Genomic DNA, 14,149 nt, shown 5'->3' on the forward strand with positions numbered 1-14,149 from the left:
AAAGAGTGGGGGGGACCAAAGCGTCCCTTGGAGTCCCTAAGCGATTTACTAGGCGTTACCCCCCATAAGGAGTCCCTTATTAGAAGTGGACTGTTCCACCGGTGGTGGACCCTCTGGAACAAGGCAACCATGATTCTTGTTGAGTCCCCAGCTTATAAGGATCCGGCTGACAGGAAGGCGGAGGCTGTGGCCCGCAATATGTACACTCTGGCTGGTTTGGCACTGAGGCCGGTATTCACCATTGCCCTGGTGTCGCAAACTCTGACCAAGTGGGCTAAGCTTTTACGCCGTGACCTGGAGGGCGAACAGCTCCCCTGTCTTTGCTGAGCTGGCGGACCAGCTGGTTCAGGGGCTGCAGTTTATCTGTGATGCCTATTTGGATACGGCTCCCCCAGTGGCTCCGCTCTTTCAGCAGTGGTTCTTTGGCGTGTCTTTTGGCTCAGATGCTGGTCTGCAGACCAGACTTCTAAAAAAAAAGCCTTGACTTCTCTCCCCTTTCTTACCCTGGATGACCTCATTTAAAGGTCTCACAGGGAGAAAGAGTACTTTACTTCCACAGGCTACTAAGGGCAAGGAACCTCATCGTAGACGTGGGCCCTCCTTCTCGGCTCATAAGAAGTTTTTTTTGTCCCTCAGGGGTGACAGACAAGGAACCTGGTCTGGACAGCCGAGAGCGGGGTTCTCCAGACCCGCAGACAAGGCTCCTTCAGCATAAAGGTGCGCCCTCACCCATGGTGGGGGGGGGGGGGGGGAGACATCTTCGCTGGTTTCCAGACCCGTGCACTTCCCATGTACAAGACAAGTGGGTCCACAAAGTCATTTGGTTCAGCTACAAGATTGAGTTTAAATCTTGTCCCCTGCAAGGTTCTTTCCTTCCATCTTGGGCCTGTCCCTAAACCGTTTACAGGGTCTGTTTGGGGCAGTAGAAGACCTGTTGCTTCTGTGGCATCTGGGGGATTTTCTTTCCTCTATCAACATCAAGGATGCGTACCGTTGCATTCCAATATGTGCTGGTCACCAGCGCTTCCTTTGCTTTGCAGTGGGAGAGGAGCATTATCAGTTTGTGGCGTTACCCTTTGGTTTCGCCTCGGCTCCTCGTCTTAACAAAAGTGTTCGCCCCGGTGCTAGCATTGTTACGCCAACGGGGGATCGCGGTACTGGGCTACTTGGCTGACCACCTTCTCCTACTGCTCTGGTGGAAAACCTGGAAATCACCATACGAACTCTGAGGGAGTTCGGCTGGTTTCTGAATTTTCAGAAGTCTGCTCTGGTTCGGTCTACAAAGCTGGACTATCCGGGTCTGACTCTGGACTCGGCCTTAGTCAGAGTGCTCCTTCCTCTGGACAAACTCTAGCAATTGCAGGCTGCAATTCGTCTCCTGCTGTCCAGAAGATGTTCGTTCGTTCGTTTGTTCATCCATCCGGACTTGCATGCAGGTGCTGTGCCTGATGGTATCTACCTTCGAGGTGGTTCCCATTTGCAAAGTTCCATATGAGGTCTCTGCAAAGGGAGATTCTGGCCAAATGGGACAAGACTCCGCAGTGTCTGGACAATCCGATCTGGCTGAGCCGTGAAATGAAGAAGTCCCTGATATGGTGGCTTCTTTCTCCGGCGCCTGTGCTGAGCAAATCCTTCTTCCCCTTGTATTGGACAGTGGTCACAACAGATGCCAGCCTGTCCGGCTGGGGAGGCGTCCTCAGCAAAAATTCTGCTCAGGGGATGTGGACACTGGAAGGGTCCAGACTACCGATCAATGTCTTGGAACTCTGAGCGAACAGACTGTGCCTGGACCATTGGACAGATCGTCTTCAGGGTTCAGTGCGCATTCAATCAGACAATGCCACGGCCGTGGCTTATGTCAATCACCAAAGGGGCACAAAAAATGAATGGTTTGTTCCAGCCCTCTCCGCCATACAGGTTCCCGGGGTGGAAAACTGGCAGGCGGATTACATCAGTCGGCAGGCGTTGGACCAAGGGGAGTGGTCCCTTCATCCGAAGGGGTTTCATCAGTTGTGTCTCTGGTGGGGCATCCCCAAGGTGGATCTGTTGGCATCTCGGCTCAGCATAAAGGTGCAGAGGTTTGTGGCTCGGTCACGGGATCCTCTTGCAGATGCCACAGACGGGCTGGTGGCCCCGTGGGGTCAGTATCGTCTGATATACGCCTTCCCTCCTCTCAAGCTTCTGCCAAGACTTTTATACAGGATCGAGGCAGAAGGGATTCCGGTCATCTTAGTAGCTCAGGGCTGGCCTCGTTGGGCTTGGTACACCGATCTGGTGCGGTTGGTTGTGGACGTTCCTTGGAAGCTTCTTCTCAGGGAGGATCTGCTGTCCCAAAGACCAATCGTTCATCCTTCTTTACAGTCGCTGGCTTTGACGGCTTGGATGTTGAACGGCAGGTGCTGATGGATAGAGGTTTATCTGAGTTGGTGATTCCAACGCTGTTAAAAGCTAGGAACTCAACTTCTAGGAGGATCTACCATCGTACGTGGAAGATGTACATTGCATGGTGTGAGTCTCTTGATGGTTCGTCATCGCTCCTTCTCGTTGGCCCGGATCTTGACCCAGGGGGTTGAACAGAAATTGACCTTGAGTACCATCAAGGGCCAGGTGTTGGCTTTGGCGGTCTTCTTCCAACGACCCTTGGCCACTCACTCCATGGTGCGTGCCTTTTATTTCATGGTATTTGAAATTGGTTTCCTTCAGCGAGGTCTCTGCTGCCGCCTTGGGACCTCAATTTGGTGCTTTTGGTCCTCTAGACGCCTCCCTTTGAGAATCTTTGGGACATTCCCTTGCTTACGCTGTCTCAGAAGGTGGCTATCACCTCTGCGCGCAGGCTGTCGAAACAAATGGTGTTATCTGGTTGTTCACCCTACTTGGTGATTCACAGAGATAAGGTGGCTCTTCGCCCCTGTCTGTAGTTTCTCCCAAAAGTTGTCTGATTTTCATTTGAGTGAAGAGATTGTGTTGCCTTCCCTGTGTCCCAGGCCAAAACATCTGAAAGAAATTGCCTTGCATGCCTTGGATGTGGTCTGGGCAATTAGGGTGTACCTGGCAGCTACGGAATCTTTTAGGAAGTCACTCACTATTTGTGCTCATGGATGGGCCTCGTAAAGGGTTGTCCGCTTCCTCTGCGCCCATTTCCAAATGAATCAGACAGACGGCCAGTCATCAGGCGTTGGTGACACAGGTTTGCAAAGCGGCCACCTGGTCTTCGGTGCACACTTTCACAAAGTTCTATAAAGTGGATGTGTTAGCGTCTGTGGATGCTTCTTTTGGCCGCAAGGTTTTGCAGGCTGCTGTTTAGAGGACCTGATCCTCTTTGAGGGTGTATTTTTTTCAGGTGGGCTCCAGTTGTTTTGGTTGAGCTCCTGTTGCCTGGTTGGCTACTGTTTAGCCTTGGGGATTTTTTTGCTGTTCCCACCCCTTATTTTTAACACTGCTTTGAGTACGGAGTACCTATTGCAAAGAGTGGGAGTATACCCCTGGGACTACCAAAAGAAAGCTCTTTCTGTCAAAAAATTATTTAAAGTTCATTTAGGTACAGTGCTGCATGATTGAGTAATTGTCATTCAAATCGTGACCGCTCTGAAAAATGGCCAGAAGAAGGGTGAAACAATCCTCTCTTGAAGTGGATAAAGTGAACCTTCATGGGCAGAACACAAGTTCACTTTTTAATGTGTTAACACATGTGTACCCTCTTGGTCTGATAAATATACCATTAAAAGCATTTTGTTGTATACACCCTGTTCCAAATTATTTTGCAAATTATATTTTTCTCATTTACCTAAATAATTGCTGTAAATAACAGTCAGCATAATTCACATGTTATCAACTATTAATAGTACAATTCAAATTTTATTGAACAAACCTCTTAATGATAACCAGTATTTTTTTAAACATAAAAAACGTACAATGCACTGTTCCAAATTATTACGCACAGTAAGTTTCAAAACACTTTATAGGTTGTAAAGAACTGAAAATTGTCAATTGTTGTGTTTGCAGCATATTTTCTGACATCAAAAGCTATTTCAATCAAACTTATAGCAACATTTTAACAGGTCACGTTACATTTTACCATAGGACCCCTTTTTTGATAGCAGCTTAACAAGTCTTGCATCCATTGAACTTGTTAATGGACAATTTCTGCTTGAATTTGTTTGCAAGATGTCAGAATAGCCTCCCAGAGCTGCTGTTTGGATGTAAACTGCCTCCCACCCTCATAGATCTGCTTGAGGATGCTCTGAAGGTTCTCAATAGGATTGAGGTCGTGGAAGGATGGAAGCCACACCATGACTTTCTCTCCTTTTATCCCCATAGCAGCCATTGATGCAGAGGTATTCTTTGCAGCATGAGATGGTGCATTGTCATGCATGAAGATCATTTTATTACGGAAAGCATAGTTCTTCCTTCTGTACCAGGGAAGAAAGTGGTCAGTCATAAACTCCACATACTTTGCAGATGTCATCTTTACACCTTTGGGGACCTTAAAGGGGCCAACCAGCTCTCTTCCCATGATTCCGGCCCAAAACAGACTCCACCACCGCCTTGGTGACGTTGCAGCCTTGCTGGAACAGGGTGGCCGTCCACCAACCATCCACTACATCCGTCTGGACCATCCAGGGTTGCACGGCACTCATCAGTGAACAGGACTGTTTGAAAATGAGTCTTCATGTATTTTTCTGTCTAATGCAGCCGTTTCTGCTTGTGAGAATTGGTTAGTGGTGGCCGAATGGAAGGTTTATGCACAGTTGCAAGACTCTGGAGGACTCTACACCTTGATGTCCTTGGGACTCCAGAGGCACCAGCAGCTTCAAATATCTGTTTGCTGCTATGTAATGATATTTTAGCAGCCGCTCTCTTGATCCGATGCATGGATCTGGCTGAATCTTCCTCAATGTGCCTTTATCTGCACGAACCCATCTGTGCTCTGAATCAGCCACAAATCTCTTAATAGTGCAATAATCATGCTTAAGTTTTCGTGAAATATCTAATGTTTTCATACCTCGTCCAAGACATTGAACTATTTCACTCATTTCGGCAGCAGAGAGATCCTTTTTCTTCCCCATATTGCATGAAAATGGTGCTCTGCTTAAAGCGGAGTTCCACCCAAAAGTGGAACTTCCGCTTTAGGGAGTCCTGACCCCCCGACATGCCACATTTGGCATGTCATTTTTTGGGGGGGGAGCGGGTACCTAGTTTTGACAGGTACCCGCTCCCACTTCCGCTCGGAGCGCCGCGGCGCCCTGAGCGGAAGTTCTCCTCTCCCCCTCCCTCCCTGCAATCTTCTGGGACACGTCAGAGGTCCCGGAAGATTGCCGGCCAATCACGGCGCGCAGCGCGACTCGCGCATGCGCAGTGGGCACCCGGCTGTGAAGCCGCAAACTGTAACAGCCGGGTGCCCACAGCAGTGATGCCGGCGCCGAGGGAGAGGATCGAGGCTTCCGGCGGCCGCATCGCTGGACCGTTGGACAGGTGAGTAAATGGCTGGAACTCCGCTTTAATAATGTGGAACACCCTCCTTTTAGTAGTTTTTCCCTACATAAATTGTCAACCTGGCAATCTAATTATCACAGGTGTCAGAGATTGTTTTCAGTGATCAAAAGAGCCCTGAGACCATGAGTTAAACTGAAAAACGAAATATTTTATCTTTGATTCTTAAATAGAATTTGCATAATAATTTGGAACAGGGTTCACTAGTTGTACTGTGTTCTGACTGTCTTGCATGATCAATTCTTTTAAGTACTGTTTTAATGTAAAATGGTTACAGAAGTATACCATTTTGCGATGAAAATGTGTTTATGATATCTTGTCATTCACACATACTGCATAGGGGTTTGAATCTTTTCTCCTCCTTTTCTGTTTTTCATCTTAATCATGTTAACATTTTGCTGCCCTGAGAGGGGAAAAGAAGTTCAGCTCCCATGATGCAGTAGGAGCTCTGTCTATAGACAAACAGTTGATAATAGTATAGTTGTATATCACAGGGCCTCTGTGTTGGCTGCTTTGTCAATCAGCACAGTGTAGTTTAGAACATGTTTTGTACTGAAAAACGGATACCTTCATTAAGATAAACATTCTTTCGTTTTATCTATCAATTTTAAAACTGCATTCTGCTTTGAACAAGGCTTTAATTCTTCTATGTTTGTTGCTGTGCCTGCCACTAAACTGTTAGCCCAACATATAAAGCAGATTGTCAAAACACTGATTCCTGCTACATAGGGTATGTGATTCCTAATGGTGCTTTCTTTTGCATTTTTCTTGTAGGAGTGGCTGTGTACACTGGAATGGAGGCAAAAATGGCATTAAATTATAAGAGTAAATCACAGAAGCGTTCTGCTGTGGAGAAGTAATGTATCAATGTGTCTTCATTTTAAAGTCTAAAAATACCAACTCTCTGAAAGTATATCTTTGCATAGTGATTGGTGTGACTTCCGTATCCCCACCTGACCCTGCTGAGGCCTGGCAAGTGGATAGTGAATTGTTACCTGTTTTGTGCAAGTTCAAAAACATACCAGTTAATCCTGCCTAAAATCCAGTATGCTTATATATTTTCTTATGTGCACTGACCTGAAAATGCAAACAATGTTATCAGCTTTCCCATTTCTTTTCTAAAGACTACTGAATACCTTTGTATGGAAAAGATGAGAGAGGTTGTGTTCTGTACTCCTGTCCTATGATAAGGCTGCTCCTTCATAGATACAGTACATTGTTTGGGCTTTGTTACCCTAGGACAGAGGCATGTTATTGATAGAACCACGTTTCACTGCAATTACCGCTCTGAGTTAGAGCATATAAATCCTTGAATTGTTCTCAGTTTTATCTAGGTGTGGCAAAAGATTCCTTATTGAAACTTGATTTCGTCTTTGGCTCAGCCATTCTAAAATATAAAAATTCTTGATTTTAAACCATTCTGTTGCATCTTTGACTGTGTGTTTTGGGGTCTTTGACCATCTGAACACTGCATGATGTCCAATATGTATTACCCTGTTATGAGTGTATGTATGTATATGTGTATATATATATATATATATATATATCGCCCTATTTTCACTGACCATATTGTTGATATGCCCCATTTCACGTGCATAGATACTAGACTAGATCAGTAATAGCAAAAAAATACTTATGTAATTTTGCAAGAAAATCCAACTTCAGTTCTATATTAGAAGCACAAGATATTTACAACCCCAATTCCAGAAAAGTTGGGACGCTGTGTAAAAAAAACTTTAAAACAAAATGCTTTGATATGCAGATCTCATGAACCTATATTATATTCTCAATAGAAAACTTATAAAACGTTTAAACTGAGAAAATGTACAATTTTAAGGAAAAAAAAATGAGGTCCTTTTTGAAATTTGGTGACTGCAACATGTCTCTGACAAGTTGGAACAGGGCAACAAAAAGATGGCAAAGTGGTACTAACAAGGAAAAGCTGGAAGAACATTTTGCAATGAATGAGGATAATTGGCAACAGGGTAGTAACATGATTGGGTATAAAAAGGGCATCTTAGAGACTTGGAGTATCTCAGAAGTAAGGATGGGCAGAAATTCACCAATTTGTAAAAAAAAAAAAAAAAAATCCTGCTTCTAAAAATTGTCGAACAATTTCAGAATAATGTTCCTCAATGTAAAATTACAAAGACTTTTTTAAATCATCATCTACAGTGCATGATATTCTGAACAGATTCTAAGAACCTGGAGAAACCTATACAAAAGGCCGAAACGCAATAATGGATGCCTGTGATCTTCAGGCTCCCAGACAACACTGCAGTAAAAACTCCTCATAATTCTGTGATGGACATCACTGCATGGGCTTCCAAAAATCACTGTTTGTGAACACAGTTTGCCGTGCCATTCAAAAAAGTAAGGTACAGCTCTATCATGCAAAGAAGAAGCCATATTTGAACGTGATCCAGCAATGCTGCCATCGTCTCTGGGCCAAAGCTAATTTAAAATGCTCTGTTGCAAATTGGAAAACTGTTCTTTGGTCAGACATTTTGAAATGTTATTCTTTTTGGCAACCATGGGCACCAGGTCCTCCGGACTGAGGCAAGGGACTTTCCAGCTTGTTATCAGCACTGAATACAAAAGCCTGCATCTCTGATGGTATGTGGTATTAGTGTGTGTGAATTTGGCAGCTTGCACATCTGGAAAGGTACCATCAATGCTGAAAAATAGATCTAGGTGGGGGGGCGTCGCCGGGAGTGTGATGGGATAAGTCGCAGGTGGTGAAAGCTCCATCTACCTAACCTCCGGTACACATATCCTGCTGTCGTGAATCCGGTTGAAACTACCTTCACTTGCTCTCCGCTGATCCTCCGGGCCTAATGTCGCCGCCCAAGAAAGCAGCGGAAGCCAGCTCTGTTTGCCAAGTTCTGCCGTCAGGATAAGACATGCAGGCCGAAGATGGCGCCAGCTTCTCCTCTGAGCCTGAGCGCGTGGTGGCCGACACTGCCAAGGTACTGGAAGCTATATCGCTCTGCCAGAGCACGCTTACCACTAAGATGGAGGTCAAAATGTATATTTCTCTAGCGCTCATCGACAGACGTAGTCCTCGGTGATACACCACCTTCGGGTTATGTTACCTCCGCAGGAGCAGGACTAGACAGGAAATTAAAAAGCTCTGGCCACACCCTAGGGGCAGTCCCAGAGGGTATATCCTCTCTCTCTCTGCCTCAGCAAACCAGTTATTTTCTGTCTAGTTAGGAGTAAGGACCTAGATACCTTGCTGGGATCTTAGGTCCTGGCAAGATTTTTTTCTTAAAGGATTTTTTAGACAGCTTTTTTTCTCCAGTGTTCCTGTGAGATCTTCAAGCAAGAAAGCTCAACTGGGCGACGGGCTGGATGTTGAGATCCGGTGGTCACCCCAGTTCAGCCTACGAGCGCGTGCAGGCCATAGCTCCGCGCTGGGTCGGCCGCGACAAAGTCCCATTAAAGGACTGTCCACGCGAGTTAAACGTCTCGCCGAAACGCCAAAGACCATGAGTCACGGCGTCCGTATCGGTCGACAGCCCTCCCGCCCCGGTGGAGAGGGGTACTGTCAGGAGTTGGTGCCCGCCTGGTTCCGGTATGGTGAGTAGTATGTTCCCCCTTTTTCCCTGACGGGTTTTGTGGTGAACGCGGGCCCCTCTCTGTATGGTAAGAAAGAGTCCTTTCTATCCTATAACATGTCACAAATCCTCCTACTTTGAGTGTGATTTATGTGTGCAAAAGCCAGGAGGCTTGGCTTGGGAGCTAACAATCTATTGTATACATGTTTTAAAAATGTAATCTGTGGCATTCTGGGAATCTTATGGATTAAGTATAAGCTACCTACCAGTCAGAAGCCACGGACATGTAGACTGCCTTCCAAATCAGATCTCCAGCTAATAGCAGGCCTCCCGAACGGCCACGCGGTCCGCCAGGGCCGGTACCGCCAACCACGCCAAATCCCCATGCAGAGAGAGTGTTGTGTGCCCTGCAGCACACCGCTATTCAGTTTAGGCCGCCGCCATTTTTTTTTTGCTGGATCGCACGAGCCGCCATTTTGGCGTAGCCTCGTGTCTCCAGCATGGGGGCGGCCATGTTTGAGGTGATCCTACACCTCGTGGAGCTTGGGGGAGGCGCCGGAAGGCGTGCAGAGGGGCGGAGCCGCCTCCTTTCTTCCTGGGCAGCCAGCCAAGAGACTTCCTGTTTGTCAAGACAGCGCTGTAAGCTGTTGCAGTTTAACTCTGAGCATCAAGTGGTGAGCCTGGGGGTCTATCTCTCTCTCTCTCTCTCGATCGATAGGGATCCCTAAGCAGGTAACACTAAGGGGCTTTTTGTGGCGCTGGGGGTCAGAAAAGAAAAAAAAAAAAAAAAAGTTTTTTTCTTTACTTTTGAATTATATTATCCAGGAAGTAACTGGAGTTATTATGGACCCTGCCACACATATTCCCCCACCTGTTTCCCTCGAGGGGGCCTCGGGACCCGCCGGTGCACAGAGTATAGAGTCATTTACAGCAATTTTGGAGTCTATGGTGGCTCGGGTGGAGGCGGCCTGTCAGGGACGGGGGTCTAGGAAGCGACCCCCGCCTACCCCTATACCATCTGACACCTCTGACTCTGATTCAGAGATGGTCACGGCAGTTGCAGGTTCCTCTGCAAGGGCTGTTATCCCAGGTAAAGCCCCCTCAGACAGTGAGGAGGACGCTTCTTCTCCTGCTATAATTCAGGAAGAAGCATTGGTGGACGCACTAGTTGTGGCAGTGCAAGAAACCTTAAAACTTGAGGCTTTACCGGCAGAGGCAACTGAAACAGAGAGGCCTTTTGGGACGAATAAGCCCATCAAGACGGCGAAGGCTTTTCCTGTACCTAAATGTTTTGGTAATCAGATTAAAGGAGAATGGGAGCATTCTAAACGTACCTTTACTATTTCCAAGCGTATTGCTAGACGCTATCCGTTTGAGGAATCCATCATTAAGAAATGGACGGTACCACCAGTCGTGGATCCGCCTATTTCCAGGCTGAATAAAGCCACGGTTATTCCAGTGGAGGACACTTCGTCCTTTAAGGATCCGGTGGATCGAAAGATAGAAGCAGAGTCCCGCACTATCTTTTCTCTGATAGGGTCAGCATTTAGACCAGTAATCGTTATTGGTCTAGTTTCCCAGACACTTACGGAATGGGCGAAAATGGTACGCCAAGATCTTAGGGGAAAAGATATTCCCCAGGAGACATCTGATTTGATGGAACAGATCATACAAGGGCTACGGTTTATCTGTGACGCAGCCTTGGACACTACTCCCCTATTAGGGCATGCATCTAAATTAGCAGTGATCCTCAGACGTGTGCTGTGGTTAAAATGCTGGTCAGCTGACCTAGGTTCCAAAAAGACCTTGACCAATCTCCCCTTTCAGGGGAATCGTCTATTTGGAGCCAACCTAGATGAAATCATTAAGGATGCCACTGGGGCAAGAGCACTTTTTTGCCACAGGCTGCAAAAGCTAAGGGACCTCGCAACAAGCGAGGACCTTTCTTTACCGCCCATAAAGGGCGCTCGGCTGGTACTAGCGGGAAAGGCAAGACTCCTCCAGGAGGGTTCAAGAAGGGGACCAACCCAGCCAAACCCGAAGCAAAGGAGTACACAGCCTGAAGGTGCGCCCCCACCCGGTTTCAGGGTGGGGGGACGTTTTCACCGGTATTCAGGACATTAGATCGAGCATCAACCACTACTACCGGTGCGATTCTTCCCTTCCAACATTTAAGTACCACAGGAAGCGGTAGTTACCGTTCCCTGAAAAGATCTTTTCCTTTACCTTTTCCTAAGATTAGTCCCGATACCTCACAGGAATCGGATCTGGTTGACCAGATAGGCCAAGTAGCCTCTAGTCGGGTGACTTCGGTCCCTGAGGTTCAACCAGAAAAGATCACCCTTCCTGATAGCAATCAGGTATCTGATAAATGTGTGGGAACAGAAAACGACCAGACTTTCTCGGATGGTCGGGGCCAGATACCTCTAGGGACGCCTGGTTCAGATCCAATCAGCGCCAGTGGTCCTAGAAATTCTAGGCTGGCCTCCTCAAGCCGGCCTGGCCGACTTGGACATGTTAGTCGCAGACGTTCCGTGGGAACTTCGTCTCAGGGAGTGTCTGTGGTCTCAAGGACCAATTTACCTTCGTGCTTTACAGTCGCTGGTTTTAATGGCCTGGCCATTGAGACCCAAGTACTGAAGGACAGAGGTTTGTCTACTTCAGTCATTCCTACCCTTATTAAAGCAAGGAAAGCGACTTTCAGCAAAGTCTATTATCACACATGGAAGACTTATATTGCGTGGTGCGAATCTTTAGGATTTCCTCCACGTACCTATTCGGTGACTCGAATATTGGCCTTTTTGCAACAAGGGGTTGAGCAGAAGCTAGCCTTGAGCACCATCAAGGGTCAAGTTTCAGCATTAGCAATCTTCTTTCAGAAACCTTTAGCTACCAAATCCTTGGTGCGGAATTTCATCCAGGGGGTGCGGCACCTGGCTCCTCCAGTCCGCGCGCCTTTACCGCCCTGGGATCTTAATTTGGTTTTGTCGGTTCTACAGAAACCTCCCTTTGAAAACATCAGGGAGATTCCCTTGCTTACTCTATCCCAGAAGGTGGCCTTCTTGGTGGCTATTACTTCTGCTCGCAGGGTGTCAGAACTGGCTGCATTATCATGCCAGTCACCATACCTAGTGATTCATAGGGATAAGGTAGTACTTCATCCTAAGCCATCTTTTCTTCCCAAGGTGGTTTCAGATTTTCATCTGAATGAAGATATTGTACTACCTTCCTTGTGTCCTCAGCCCAAGCATCATCGGGAACATGCGTTGCATTCCTTAGATGTGGTTCGGGCAATCAGGGTATACCTGAAAGCTACGGAATCATTCCGTAAGACGGATTCACTTTTTTGTGATCACGGATGGCCCCAGAAAGGGTTTGCCTGCATCTGCCGCGACCATTGCCAAATGGATTAGACTAACGGTGGTACAGGCTTATTCTATTAAGGGTCAGAGTCCTCCGTTCCCTGTTAGGGCGCACTCCACTCGAGCGCTCAGTACTTCCTGGGCCTTTCGCCATCAGGCGTCAGTGGTCCAGGTATGTAAGGCGGCCACCTGGTCGTCGGTACATACCTTTACAAAATTCTATAAAATTGATGTGACGGCATCGGCGGATGCCTCATTTGGCCGCAAGGTTTTGCAGGCCGCAATTTGAGGAGACCGGTGGTCTACCTCGAGGGTTTTTTTCTGTTTGAAAAAAAAAAAACAAAAACAAAATTGTTTTCTCTTTTTTTGGTTGAGTCTCATCATTAAGGATGAGCATTGTAAACTTCTAGTTGGCACCGGTTGGGCCTTCTAGATTGGGATTGATTTCCATTTTCCCACCCCTCAGTCGTGATACTGCTCTGGGACGTCCCGAAGGTGGTGTATCACCGAGGACTACGTCTGTCGATGAGCGCTAGAGCAAAATGGATTTTGTAAAATCTTACCGTAAAATCCTTTTCTCTTAGCTCATCGACAGACGTAGTCCCCGCCCCTCTGTTTTGGAGTTGGGTTGGGTTAAATTCTCTAAGCACTGCTTTTTCACATAACTGATTTGCTGAGGCAGAGAGAGAGAGGATATACCCTCTGGGACTGCCCCTAGGGTGTGGCCAGAGCTTTTTAATTTCCTGTCTAGTCCTGCTCCTGCGGAGGTAACATAACCCGAAGGTGGTGTATCACCGAGGACTACGTCTGTCGATGAGCTAAGAGAAAAGGATTTTACGGTAAGATTTTACAAAAATCCATTTTTTCCTCATCAGGCAGGATTTGTCTAAACTCTGTGACCGTGTAAGTGAAGCTGAGACCCGCATCAGTACTGCTGAAGATATCCTGCATCCCCTGCAGCACTCCACGGAGGACATTAAGTGTCAGTTGCAACAGCTGCACTCCAAGCAGGATATGGAAAATCGCCTGCGGAGTTGCAATTTGCGCTTTATCGGCCTGCCTGAGCGGATGGAGGGCTCTGACCCAGCCAGCTTCCTTGAGGATCTACTCCTGAAGGCATATGGATGTGAATCCGTCTCTGTGATGTTTGCCGTGGAAAGGGCGCATCACATTCCTGCGAGACCCCCACCATCTGGAGCTCCGGCCCGCACACTTATTGCCAAGTTTCCTAACTTTAGAGACCGTGATAAAATTCTTCGTCTCTCCACGGAAAAGGCAATGTGCCATTTCAAAATGGTCATGTGGCGGTGTTCCCTGGTTTTTCTGGTGAAGTTCAGTGACTACGGGCTCGTTTTCAGAAAGTTAAAAGGCGGATGCAAATCCTCCACATTAAATACGCTATGCTATACCCTGCACGTTTGAGAGTGGATGATCGGGTTCAGTTCTTTGAGGACCCTGCTCTTGCCATGGACTGGCTGGATTGTCGCAATGTTCCTGCCTGAGGATATGTCCCGTCCCCCCCCCCCCCCCCTCTTCCTGACTGCTCTATCTGACTGGTGAGCCTTGGTCATTGCTGGCCCCATTTGATCTCTGTGCCGCCTTTTGGATTACAAGATTTCCAAGTGCCTTGACTCAGCGTTGCCCAGAGGTGTCTGTATTGCAATATACTGTGGACGCCATCTAGGAAGGCATTATATGCCTGTTTCTCCTTTTTATGGGTAGACCAAGCTGTTGTTG

At 47.2% G+C, this 14,149-nt stretch overlaps 1 protein-coding gene across 4 annotated transcripts in view; it reads left to right on the forward strand.

Annotated features, from left to right (window-relative positions):
- ATP11B (ATPase phospholipid transporting 11B (putative)) overlaps positions 1 to 14,149 on the forward strand; it is a 358,393-nt gene that overhangs the window by 120,916 nt on the left and 223,328 nt on the right. For all 4 annotated transcript variants that reach the window (XM_082249614.1, XM_082249613.1, XM_082249612.1 and 1 more), the window contains exon 10: positions 6,265 to 6,346. In XM_082249614.1, the coding sequence (XP_082105740.1) occupies positions 6,265 to 6,346 (82 nt within the window). The remainder of the gene's footprint in view (positions 1 to 6,264; positions 6,347 to 14,149) is intronic.

Source organism: Pelophylax lessonae (assembly GCF_965119305.1).
Source record: "Pelophylax lessonae genome assembly, chromosome: 3".
Classification (NCBI taxonomy): domain Eukaryota; kingdom Metazoa; phylum Chordata; class Amphibia; order Anura; family Ranidae; genus Pelophylax; species Pelophylax lessonae.